General features: G+C 38.7%; 1 protein-coding gene across 18 annotated transcripts in view; it reads right to left on the reverse strand.

Annotated features, from left to right (window-relative positions):
- HDAC9 (histone deacetylase 9) overlaps window positions 1–13,833 on the reverse strand; it is a 912,577-nt gene that overhangs the window by 390,019 nt on the left and 508,725 nt on the right. For 12 of the 18 annotated variants that reach the window (XM_032401978.1, XM_032401976.1, XM_032401979.1 and 9 more), the window contains 2 exons: window positions 10,311–10,442; window positions 6,965–7,080 (listed from right to left, as the gene is read on the reverse strand). In XM_032401978.1, coding sequence (XP_032257869.1) covers window positions 6,965–7,080; window positions 10,311–10,442 — 248 coding nt within the window. The remainder of the gene's footprint in view (window positions 1–6,964; window positions 7,081–10,310; window positions 10,443–13,833) is intronic. The other 6 variants (XM_032401986.1, XM_032401985.1, XM_032401992.1 and 3 more) reach the window with 1 other exon arrangement.

Raw genomic sequence — 13,833 nt, forward strand, 5'->3', positions numbered from 1 at the left:
ATTTATTTGACAAAGAGATAGAGCCAGAGAATACAAGCAGGAGGAATGGCAGAGGGAGAAGGAGAAGCAGGCTCCCCGCCGAGCAGGGAGCCTGATATGGGTTCGATCCCAGGTCCCTGGGATCATGACCTGAGCTGAAGGCAGACGCTTAACCGACTGAGCCACCCAGGCGCCCCAAAGCTATTCATTTCAATGAAAAGACTCAATTTCTTACAAAAAGAACACTGGCAAAAATTAGAAAAATACAAAATCACTTCAAATGTCATAGGGATTTAGAAAGGTAAAAACCATCACATATTGCTGGTGGGACTGCAGACTGGTATAGCAATTCTGGTGAATAATTCAGGACAATAAAATAATTACACTATATATCACGACCCCAAAATTCTTCTGCTGGGAATTATATCCTCAAGAAATTCTCTCCTTGGGCACCTGGGTGGCTCAGTTGGTTAAGCGACTGCCTTCGGCTCAGGTCATGATCCTGGAGTCCTGGGATCGAGTCCCACATGGGGCTCCCTGCTCAGCGGGGAGTCTGCTTCTCCCTCTGACCCTCCCCCCTCTCATGCTCTCTCTATCTCATTCTCTCTCTCAAGTAAATAAATAAAATCTTTAAAAAAAAAAAAATTCTCTCCTTAAGCTCTCATTCATCATCATTTAGGATGATGTCCATGAGTATACACTGAAGCGGTTTTTGGTGGAGGGTGAGAACTGGAGGCCACTGGGGCATCCAACTGGAGAATGGGTAGGTAAAATGGAGCACTGCCCACCATGGACTGTTACAGTGATTAAAAGCAAACTATTAGGTATCTGCATCCATAATGACATGACTAGATCTAAAAACATATGCTTAGTGATAAAAATAAGAAATGGAATGAGATTGATAACACCATGCCATTTATACCCACTAAAATTCTTGGACACAAAGCAGAAAATGCGTACGATATAAGAGCTCATGCAAACAAAAATACAGGAGATAATGAGTGCCTATGGGGGCAAGGAGAATGAAAGCGGGGATAGGAGATACAGAGGAAGGAAGGAAGGAAAGAAGGAAGGAAAGTAGCAAGGGAGAGAGGGAAGGGGGGAGGGAAGGGAAGGGAATACTTTTCTCACTCTTAAGACAAAGAAGTCAACGGATGACCTTTGATAGAACACTAGTTATGTAAATAATCACCTACTTTTTAAGACGCTCATAGAAAAAGTGGATGTAGAATTTTAAATTTACTACATGTTCAAAATTACCTACAATATGCATGAGCATCAGAAAAAGAGTATAAGTATCTACAGAGTTTTGGTGAGGAGCAGTGGGGACTGGTGAAAGGAAGTGTGGTCTCAGTGCCCTGCACTTGAACTCTACCACTCACTGGCTTATGACTGGGCAGCTGCCCACCTTCCCTGGACATCAGCTCCTTCGGCCTGAGACAGAAGCACCTCTGTCTAGCATGATCAGGTAATGTGTGTATTAGAGTGTTCAGGAAGACATGCTTGTAAACCCCTATCTGCTGTAGCTTTAAAGGGTCCCAGATCCCCAAATTAGACTATCTAAAAAAAAAACCACACAGAGAGAGCCACATTAAAAATGAAAAAAACAAAAACAAAAAACCAACAACAAAGAATTCCAAACCAAAAAAAAATCTCTTAATCATTTAATACTTTTTTATGGTTTTCACCATAATTTTTAAAATAGTATTTATTTTCTCTTGTCCTTTCAGACAGCTGATAGAAGATGCACATCTCCATGTGATGAAGAAATTTTTTAGAAACTTACATCTCTAAGTTTTTATTTTTGCTGGACATCCAAGAATGTATTACTGTGAAATGATCTGGAGACAAGAAATTATCATTCGACAGGGCTTCCTTTGCATTTTAAAAGGCACTGCTGAAGGTTTCATTAAAGGTCTTGCTCTACAATATTGACTCATGTTATTCCTCCTAAATGATTCTTCTGTCATAGCAACCTCTTCTCCCCAGAGATGGGGGGAAAGCATCTCATTTTCTGCCATCTAAAACCCTAGCTCTACACCCACTCAGAAGGGAGCATAACATTTACAGCAAATGTCACAACAACCATTATGAAACAATAGGCAGATGAGTCATGTGAGATTGGGGCAAAACAAGTGACATTTCAGATGATTTTAGAGCACTTAACCTTTTATTAGAATCCTTTTTAAAAAATCATTTGTATCTGCTGGAAAAAAAAATGATTTAAAAAATAGCCTAGCGGAGCCAGCCACTAATGTTCAAATAGAAACAAACCAGCTGCTTGGCTACTGTTAGCATAGCTATCAAATAAATCTACGGAATCTAAAATAATGGTGTTGATATTCATGGAAACATCTGAACCCACAGGCCCGCAGTATTAACAATAAAGTAACTAGATAGGTAAAGACATTTCTGACTGGAGTGGAAATAGAAACTCCTGAGGTTTCAGCTCCCCAACCAAGTTTACAAATGAGGAAAACAAGTAGCTCCAACAATCCGAGTTCAGGACTGAGCATATGTAAGAAATAGAAGAAATGGAACAGAAGTGGTCTGAGCAGATGGAGACTCATTCTCGCATGTGATTTGCTGGCTTGAAGACAAACATGCTAATGAGTTTTCCCTACTAGGAGTCAGTATTGATAACAACAACAAAAAACGAACTCCTTTCACACTTCACAATTCACCACCCGCCTTCCCAACACTGATTCCTCACAACAACGCTGTTGGAGGAGGTATGACCACCTTTCACTAGATAAGGAATCTGAGGTCAGGGACAAGTTTAGCGACTTAACCAATGATGACAAAGTAGTTGGTTTTGGAGCCGGGTTCCTGTGGAGCCTTGCAAGTGGAAGACCCATACGTTTGAATTCGCTGTGCTGTTTCCTTCTCCGGACTTAGGAGTAAATTCTCCTACTTCTGTCTTAACCTCCAGCTAAATTATGTAAGACACGTGAATTACAAGCTAAAAATTTTCTTTTTGCCTATGCCTCAACATCAGCCTGAAATACAGCCTTACTTTCCTCTTCCCTAAGCAGTAAAAGGGAGTAGAATCCCATTCATTTACATGGGCTCTGAAAGAATTGGGTGACATGCTTTTCTACTTACAGGTCACAGAATAAAGAGTTCATACAAATGTACACCGTTAAACTATTTAAAAATGAAAATTCGCCTGTGCTGTTTAACCAAAGATGGTAGAATAAGCCTATTTTGTAAATGCTGAAGTGTGCAGCTAGCTTGGCTTTTGAAAGTATAGTTGATGATGTATATTTTTCACGCCTTAAAACTATTTCTGCTCATATGAAATTATACACTATTGTTGATCTTGAAAGATGTCTGTAAAAATCATACTAAATCCGAAATGATTGCTAATCAATAACTGGCTGAAAATATTTATTTTCCTCTTTTGCTGGTTTAGGTACAAGCATTTTGTGTTACAAGAGCGAGGATATTAATTTGTTGAGAGTTTCCGTCTGAATTCTGCTGTCTCTTTAGCTCTCCAGTAAGAATTACGTTACAGACCTCTGTAGATGCAATGCAGCAGAAAACCACATGTTAGTCATCAGGGCTGAATTTTTTGTTTTGGGCCATGGAGAGGCTACCCATCAGTGCATAAAGGTCTGCCCACCTGGCCTTTTGGATCATAGTTCAGGCACACAATTAATTCATTATGAAGTAAGTCACTGCTTGCTTTTGAACTAGTCTTTCCAGCTTTGGAGGTGAATGTCCTGTCATTGACCTGAAGAAATACCTCTACTCTTTCAAACTCCATTAAATCACATTTCCTTCTGTTTTTTTTTTTTTTTTTTTTTTTCCTTCTTGCTGGTGGGGGTGGAAGGAAAGGTTTGTAGTAACAGAATGTTCAGTAAGTAGATGAAAAGGCAGGGCATTCTAAACAGATTATTTGTGACAGTGAAGGTTTTAGGAGTAAAAAGTAGATTGAAACAACATGAAAAAATTCCTTGAATTTTTATTCTCCAATGTATTTTGAAATTTAAAGGTAAGGTCTCATAATCTGGGAGATTCAATATAACAGGTCATAAAAAGTTTGAAGTAAAGAGAAAAATCTCACTTTTTTCCATTTATTTCTAATCTCACAAATATATATTTCTTGGTTGTTCTTCTATGTTGTACTAAGTACTGTATACATAGATATGTATTTATAATGAAAGAATATATGTATCCTCCTCTTTAGTAACAAACCATGTCTCTCCCCACCCTCTCCACCTTGCTCCTTCCAGGGAGGTAACCATCATGCTAAATCTTGTGTTCATCACACCCTTAAACCTTTGTAAAATATACTTTTCCTACCTATGCTTTCCTGATCAAGATACCGTACTGCTGTTTCTGAACCTAATAAAATATTATTACATACTATAAGTGGTCTTTTGCACCTTTTAGCACTAACAATGCATTTCTAAGAATCATACATACTGTTGAATGTAGTTTACTGTGTCATTTCTTTTTCCAAGGGCACAGAATTCATCCAGAGCTGATTTAGAATGCAGACCCTTTAGTGTTTCTGCTATTACTGAAGAATCATTCTTCAAACTGAGAGGCAATGGAAATCTAAAGTTTTTAGAACCATCTGTGACCAATTGTTCTTTTTCTGGAAACTGATTAAAGGGTCACAGAAAACTGACTAATATTGACATATAACTGCACTAACAGAAATAAAATATCTATAACCAACGATCTGAAAATCCCACTTACATTTCTGATCACAAATATATGTGAAGAACTTATCCTATCTGGCATCATGTTTTAGAAGGGATGATAAAGAAGGGAAAGAGGGACAGCAGGACTGTGAAAAACAAGAAATAGATGAAAGACCTGGAGATAATGTTGAGGCCTGAATTGTTACTCTTCAAATAGCTGAAAGCTGATCATAAGCAAGAGAACGTCTATCTCCTCTACCCATTTTCCTTGGAAAATTGAAGGAAATTTTTGAAATCTAGAATGCTTGTGTATTCTTCTAGAGAGGATTTATATTTGCTTTTCCAGACACCGAGGGGCCCTAACAAATCTGGGGCACTTTAAACCAAAATAACAGTTTGAAATTATGGAAATTTGGGCTACAACTCCATGCAAGGACTAGCTAGCTTCTAGTTAAAACTTCTCAGGGGAAATCCTGTCCCCACTCTGGTCTGCATCCGGACTTCTGGGGGTAGAGGTGAGGGACTCACCAACATAGTGTAGACATGAGCTTTTGAAATTCCAGCTTAATTTCATGTTAGATTATCCTCCTTGGTCAGTACTGAGCTTCGCCTTCTATCTCGAGTGTTGTGAGGCCCTGAAAGCCAAAACTCAAAACTGAAGTACACAGCGGCGCCTGAGTGGCTCAGTCCGGTAAGCATCTGCCTTTGGCTCAGGTCATGATCTCAGGGTCTTGGGATCAAGCCCCGCGTCGGGCTCCCTCCTCAGCGGGGAGCCTGCTTCTCCCTCTCCCTCTGCCGCTCCCCCCTGTCTTTTTCTCTCTCTCTTTCTCTGTCAACTAAATAAATAAAATCTTTTTTTTTTTTTTAAAGATTTTATTTATTTATTCATGAGAGACAGAGAGAGAGAGAGACAGAGGCAGAGGGAGAAGCAGGCTCCCCGCGGAGCAGGGAGCCCGATGCGGGACTCGATCCCAGGACCCTGGGATCACGACCTGAGCCGAAGGCAGACGCCCAACCGACTGAGCCACCCAGGCGTCCCAATAAATAAAATCTTTAAAAAAAAACCCAAAAAACTGAAGTACACAAATGTCCTCAGAGCAAAAGTGACTCCACTGTTTTAAGTTCTTTACTTACCAAAAATAACCTCTGGTTTTCTGCCTTCAGTTATACTTTGGCCTGGTAATTTTACAATTTAGAAATAATTTATTATAAGTGTGTGTGTGGAATTATAGAGACCCAGATATTAGCATAATGTACAGAAGACATTTCTGTCAAGCTAACTCTCTAAAATCAACTGAGTTGTCTCAGGAAACAGCAAAGGGAGCGCCCTGTAAGTAGAAGTGTTGTAGCGCAAGTCTGATAACTACACATCAGGAAAGCTCTATAGGTGATCCAAGAATCAGAGATTTGATCAGTCTCTTTCAACCCTAAGTTACCACGACGGTGTCAAATACAAGGGAAGGAACATGTTACAGTTACATATGAGAAGTTATCGTACCAGCTTTCCCTGCATAGAGCAATTCGTGGTAAGGAGGAATTATAATGACAGAAAAGAAAAACTAAGAGTTTCAGTCAATTGATGGTGTCTTCAAAACAGCTGATTCCCTGAGAATGGCTACTTAAAAATTGTTGCCTTTGCTTAGCCTAATACCAAAACTACATAGAAAAATTCTTGTTGACTCACAAAATTATTTTCCTCTATTCTTGTATCATTGGTTTCAATAAATTAGGTGTTGAAAAACAAATGTTCTTAGGGTTGACTACATACAATCAGATCAATTTCCTTTAATTATTTCATTTTTCAGAAACACAGTTCGTGCCTTATTCATCTTTACATTCCCATTGCTAGGCAAAATGACTGGCACTTAGTAGGTCCTCAGCAGATGTTTGCTCAGTGGAGCCCTACGTTCCTCAGCTGTTAATACTTCAATTATTTTTTCATTACTCTCCAGGGCAAACGGATAAAACCTACTTTGCTAGGCTGTTCTTCAAGAGGTTTGCACGAAGTTGTTTTTACTTACGTATGGGTCTACTCCCGTCAGAATAACCAAGAACCAAACACAGTACTGCCAAGCTGTACAACACGTGGGCAGCACACCTTCAGTATCACTAAGAATGGTTTTCTCGAGGGTTACATTTCATTATTTCCGAACCGTAACTGTCAACCAAACTGGGTAAATAAGATCACGTCTAATCCAATTCCAAACACGATAAGCTTATAAGAAAAATAACTAAGAACCAGCGGCTTTACACTTCAGAAATATCACTTTGTTTTACAGGGCTAATCAAGGATCTAATTTTTAAAAGGACCAAAACAATAAGAGTCTTACCTCAGCATGAGGAGTAGGGGGCAAAACTGAGGTGTCGTTTTCAGTAACGTTTCCAGTTGGCCCATTGTTTGGTGAGCTGGGGCCAGACCCTGGGGAGCTGCTACTGACCGAGGATTCTGGAAGACATTGTGAAGCACAAGCAGGTTCACGACAACCATACAAGGGTGAGCTTCAGCGATACTGTAAGTAATATACAGCACCGAACACTGTTCCCCCCCCACCACGGGAACAACGAGCCCCATTTCAGTCCACAAAAAGGACTGTGAAAAATTGTGAAGCACTTCTGAATTCTCCTACCACTTTTCTCCCTTTGTTTTCACTGTTAAAATTACAACACAGTACTCCATAGTTTCTAGGTAAGTAAGAACAGTTAGAGAACGCTATAGAAGCTTTTGATGAGGGGGGGAAAAAAGGACATTGGTGTAAAATTCTTAAACACATCTTTCTCGCTGCCTTTCTGTCTCTGTATTTTGCTTGCATTTTGATGAATCTGCTTTTTATCTTTGATTCTTTCTTATTTGCTTTTCTTTTAACGAGAAAAATACACAGTAAAAAATACTTCGAGGAGCTCTTTTCCCCCAGACTCCTAACTCTTGCCTTTCCTGCGTGACTAAATACTGATTTCTCATTAAAGTCTCATTTTCATATCCTCTCTTTAAAAACAAAGACAAAAAAGTTCTTTTCTTCTATCTGCCTTGTCAATGTAAAGTCGTATTATTTATATCTTTGTGTGCGATATTCAGACAGAAGTATTTCCTTATGCAGAAATCGCTGCCGTGAGGACAAGAATTCCAGGTAACAAATACTTGCTGCAACAGGTTTCTACAACATGGCACTGGACCTGGGGAGGTAGGGAAGCTAGCAACTGATTTTCTGGGAACACTGAGAAAATCTCAGAAAAGAAATGAGATGGCAACTGGGGCTTGAAGAGACATAGCAGTAGTTCACGAAATGGGGACAATGGAGAAGAAGGGAGTGGAGGGGAAGGCACGGCACGCACAGGGAAGGGCCAAGGCTTAGAGTTCTTAAACAACATGGCTTTGGTGAGAAAAGGGGGCAGAAAACTGTGGAACTTAAAAAAGAGGGAGGTGGCAAGTGGCTCCCATGTCAACTATTGGGAGGAGACGGGGCATGGGGTTTGGAAAAAGCATGCACTTGAACCCGGGAAATGGGGAAGGGAGATGCAGAGGTGTGAGAAGACCAGCAACAGCAATTTAACTGCTATATGATGCCACGATGGTCTCTGACTAGACAGTAAAAACAATTAGCATGAAGATCCAAACAGAGTTCATTCAAATTACGTGAAAGCTGGCAGAGGAAGGGGGAAGGAGTGAATAAAAGGTGAATAAAGCTGTCTCTGGTAGTTCAGATCCTCCAAAGACATTGAGAATAAGTACAACATACTAGTTTAAAAAACTCTACCAAAGCGTCCACAAGTCCTAGCTCATTGACCAGATATGTGCATCTAATAAACATACAAGTCCCTCTTGGGATACACATTATTTCCTCAGATGAGAGGGGGAGTCATTATCTCACAAAATTAGGGAGAGAAAAATATGGTATTTCAAAAATAAAGAAACTTGAGTAAAACTCCGGCAAATTGTAACCCCTTTAAGTTAGAATTAATCATTACCCAGACAGGTATTGAGCAAAATTCCATTGTAATGTGGCAAGTGACGGTGGGGAAAAAGTTATGATCAAGAAGAGGTTAATAGGAAAATAGAAGAGAACATTGGGATAAATAAACATGAACTTAGATTAATCAGATTCTAAAGCAAAAACAAACAAAAAAAGCAAAGCAATATATATGGCTTTCTATTTTCTTCAAGTTTTCCCGTTATGAGGGAGCGTACTCTCTCCAATTAGAAAAATCACTTGTATCTATTTACATTAGACAATTGATATGTTCATCTTCTTCACATTCATTAACACAGATTCATTCTCCAACTCCCCAATCCCATCAAGTACCTTTATTATGAAAACTTAATTAAGATTTTTATTTACTTAAGTACAAATCTGTGTTCTGAAGGAAAAAAAAAGTCTGTAGCTCTGAATTTAGAAATGGTCCAAATAGTGATTATATTTGATATTGAAAAATAAATATAAACTTTGGTAAAGTAATATTTATTTATCTTTTTAATATTTCTTATCTGTCAAGGAAATATCTTCCAACTAATACTTTGCTTCAGATAAAATTTTTTATTAAATCTGTATTAAATTTATTAATCTGTCAGGAATGAGTAGGAGACTACCCATTTTTTTTTTCGTAAATAACCTGTCAAACGACCATGTCACATTAGTGTTCTATACTTTCCCACTCCTACCTCCACAATCTTTTCCCTATTGTCTCCCCAAAGCAGGCACTCTCATGGCCACAGGAGATACAGAAAACAAATCATTTTGAAAAATTATTACCCTTACCTGCTAAGGATAAGATCTGATCTTGGAGAAATGATAGCAACTGACTACACTGGCTTAAGCACAATCTTCCTTGAAAATGGAAAAAAAAATGGTTGCGGATTACCACTTCTCCATGAATGTAACCGAAGGAAATGACCAAATACAATGCATATAGCTCCAAGTAGGTACTCAATAAACAGTAGTCAGTATTATTATTTTGGCTAGCCTTTTTGGTTCTTGTATCCCTAGGTCTTCTCTAATTTCAGACCAAGTACAACTGGGACCAGAAAGCTTTGTAAGACATCAGGTTGAATTTCCTAACCTGCTCACCCCACCACTAACCAGGCAGCTAAAAAAATAAGAACGCTTGCATTGGAGACTAGTGAAAATGACAGTTTCTTTCCCTTCCTAAAAGGCAATATATCCCCCTCCTGCCATAAGTCCCAGTTCACTAGTAAACACATAAAATCATTTATGAGTTCTGTAAATTTGTTGAAAAGTCAAGGTTTTGCTGTTCCACATAGTTTAATTTTCCCAGATGTATTTTGTACATTCGTGTCTGAGTATGGGGGAAGTGTTCTTCTTGGACCTCCCTCTGCTCATTTCTGATCAAATTTCATTAAAAGCTATACTCTTCTGGTTGGCATTCCTGAAACGGACTGCCTGTTTCTGAAAAGATGAAGGTGAGCTTTGGCGTTCCCTAGTTATGCCTAGATTGACACATAGTTCTGTTTTTCATTCATTTCCTGTTTAACACAGTTGGTGAATGCATGGCAAGGTTTACTGAGCTACTTGTGCGTTTTCAATATAATTTCCTTTCAAGACATGTTTCTCCTCAAAATAACTTTTAATACGCAACAGCCATATTTGTTCTACGCTATTTATTTTCATTCCTCCTACCGGCATTTTTTTTTTTTTAGTGTATGTCTGCACAGTCCTCAATTACCTGTCACCTCAAACATTCGCTTCTTGAATGAAGTGACAACATTTCCATCCTTCCGCCTGAGTAAGGGGCTGCTTCTCCTCTCTGCCACTTTCTGTTTTAACCTGGACCGCACCTTCAAGTTGGGCTCAGAGGCTGGGGATTGAGACAAAGAAAATAGATAAAAATTAAAAAATAGAGAGCCAGTTGCTCCTGTATATAAAAAAACGGCTCACCCTTTTCCTGTTTCCTTTTCATCTCAAATCAAAATTCCAAGCATGTAAATAAGGCATTAACTCTAAATGAATTAAACAGACAAATATAGTAATTATTTTTATGAAATCTACTTCTCCAAATGGAAAGTGAAAAAGGAGTAAAAATGTAAGTTTTCTACTTATTTAAGCTGACAGAACTGGGATTCCTGGGAAGTTTAATCACTAAATATGTTTGGGTCAGAGTAAGATTTATTATACGTCATTGTCAGCTCTTTTAATTCTCTCAAGGGTGAAACTCAATACCCACAAAAACAGTACCCTAATGTGATTTTAGAGACTCTGGCCTGACTTCTGGTAATAAGAAGACACCTCTGTAGCATATAATTTACGTCTAATTCTGACTCCTGGAATATTTCTTTGTCGGTAGTCTCTAACCTAAAATCCTGGGAAAATATACTCGGTATCCTAACACCAAACCAAGTAGAGTCACTATGAATAAACCTTTCTACACATTAAGTATACAATCAAGTAGAGAGAAACGGTGGCCCAGTCTCAGAATTGAAAGTTCTGAGTAAGTTTATATGTTCCAAAGTACAAATGCACATTATTCCTACGTATGTTACTATTTCTTTGGTTAAACTATTCTAAATGGTGATGCTCTGTAATTTAGTTACTATGGATTAGGTGGCTATGCAATTACACTCTAAAAGAATGGGAACATTAGATTGAGTCCCTATGTAATACAAATCAGTGATGATGATGATGATGGTGGTGGTGGGGATGATGGAAAGGGGGTTTCCAATGACAACTAGCATCGTAGAGTGATTTCTATGTCCACAACTGTTCTAAATGCTTTGTCAATATTAACTTGTTTAACCATAAAAAAAAAAATCCATCTGGGACAGATTCTCTTTATACTTGATTATATTAATGAAGAAACCAACACACAGAGAGGATAAGTAACTTGCCCAAGGTCTCATAGGTAAAAAGGGATGACACCATGATCTGTACCTAGATAATCTAGCTCAAGTCTATTCTTCTAAATACTAAAAATATTGCTCCTCCACCTTTCCTTGTGTATGAACACCATAACAATTATAAACCGTTTCCCAAAGAATTCCTAATCATCTATATCAGATAAAATGTTATCATGCAGCTAGAATTTTTGATCAGTGAAAATGTTTTCTTTGAAGGAATTTTTATCTTTGCCTGACTGCAAAGGGTATCAAAGTAGAACTTACAATCTTTTCTTTCTCTTCTTGTCTGTTTTTATGTTTAGACTTCAAATATCTATACTTTAGTTTTGTCTTTGTTCTTTTCTGTTTCTCTTCTCTGCAGCTTTACCTTGGACTGAGAACCCCTACATTCTAGGCTTACTTGGAATAAGCTAGGTGAAACAGGAACTTGAAAGACATATTCAATTATGAAAAATAAAACAAGTCAAATTTTTGGTGTTGTACACCTGATTTAATGGCTGAAAACGGTGAAAAAGGGCAGCTTGAAAATACTGCAAAGTGGAACATGGAGTGGGCAGAGAGCAAGACTAAGAACAAGAAGCTCAATGTCTGGAGCCCTGAAATGTATCACTTTCTGGGCCCCCACCTTGAGGCAAAGAAGGTGAACAGTTTGGGCAAAGGACTGAGGACCTTCCAGACCTTCCAGGAGTGTCAACCCACTGTATCTTAGTGGAGAAGTCCGAATCTGTATGACTAGCATCTGATTCACCCAGGATTAAAGGGAGAAAATGGAACTGTATTAATTCACTTAGATTTGTTTCCCTGTATATATTTATTTTAAAATTCCTTTAAAAACCCCAGTTTTTGTCTCAAAAGCTGTCAGTTAGTAAATACACTCATCTGAAACCTAGAAAGGAAGAAATGAGGAATCCCTATGTGCTAACTATATTGGGTTTCCACCATAGCCCTGGTTATAACCCAAAGACAAAAATCACAGATTCTTAGACTTCGATCTAGACGTGCCTTTATGATGAAATTTAAAGTATTGGATGCTACCGACCAGCTGTCCAGAAAGTAAATCAATTGATTAATCACTTTAAAAGATGGGGTAGAGAAAGTGTACTATGTTTTCTGTGGGAAAAGGTGAAGCTGAGTCTACTTCCCAACTATGGGATCTTCAGTGAGACTCTAGTGTTTTCTGAGCCTGACTCTTCACTTGTGAAACATGAAAATCTAACACCTTCTTTGAGTTATGGCCATCGCATTAGATACCTGAAAATAACTGTGAAGATCTGGGTGAATGCAAAAGGGAAGAAATGGTTTCTGGAATTTTAATTATTGCTATTCCTGCTAAGGGTTGCATGGCTAGGAGTGACAGAGCTAGGACTGGGCCCCAAATCCCCTGGTTCTCAGTCCAGTCCTCCTCCCTCTCCTCACACATTGCACCAGCTGGGGCCGAGTTTCTGCAATCAAGACAGAAATATGCCAAAAGCTTGGAAAAACAGCATATGCCATTTAAACATTCTACATGAAACCTAGAATTCCATAAGCTTTTTAGGAAAAAGTGACTTTTTAGGTCAGCACATAGCTTTCATTCTTATGTTTGTCTGTTGGAGAATGGGCTGGATACAGAGTTCTTAAATTTCTTTCAAAGGTCAACACAAAAAAAGTGAACACCAGACTAGGAATGAGAATTGGGTTCTGGTCCTGTATCTATCAGCTACTAAAGTCAGTAACCTTGAATAATTCATAGTCTCACTGAATGTCCGTTCATTTACGCAAATCAGCTATAGATTACTAGTAGTGCATGGAGGGCATTGGCTTTGGGTGAATTACTTTGTTTCTTTAAATCTCAGTTTTTCATGTTAAATTGGGGACAGTTTTTCCTTTTCTTGTTTTCTTTTCTTTTTTCCTCCATTTGTCCCAATGGATTCCATTTGTCTTCTGTGTCTGAGCCCATAGGGCTAAATCCTGGAGTTGCATCACTTCAGTCCTTTGCTGGTTGGATTTCATTTGGGCTCACCTACTGGTAGGACTTTTTAGTAACAAAGGATTAAGGAGGAAGGAGGAGCCAGGGTACTTTTTGCTCTCTCTGCTATAGTATTGCTTTGTCTCTTCCTGACTTCATTTCCCTCTAGAGGCTTCTCCATGGTTCCAGCTTTCCCAGCACACCAGAACATTATTTCCTCTCCTTACTTTTTCATCCCTCAGGGTGAGAATGTCTTCTTACTATTGCTATTTTCTGGGTGCCTCAACACCTCTAAGCAGTTGTAAGTAGTCCTTTCAAAAAAGTCTATGACCAATACCGTGTAGGTCTTATTTCCTACCAAGGCTCCGATTCACAAAGTCCCACATTTTTGTGAAGTTATTGTAGTA

The sequence above is a fragment of the Phoca vitulina genome, unplaced genomic scaffold (assembly GCF_004348235.1).
Source record: "Phoca vitulina isolate PV1807 unplaced genomic scaffold, GSC_HSeal_1.0 scaffold4, whole genome shotgun sequence".
Lineage (NCBI taxonomy): Eukaryota > Metazoa > Chordata > Mammalia > Carnivora > Phocidae > Phoca > Phoca vitulina.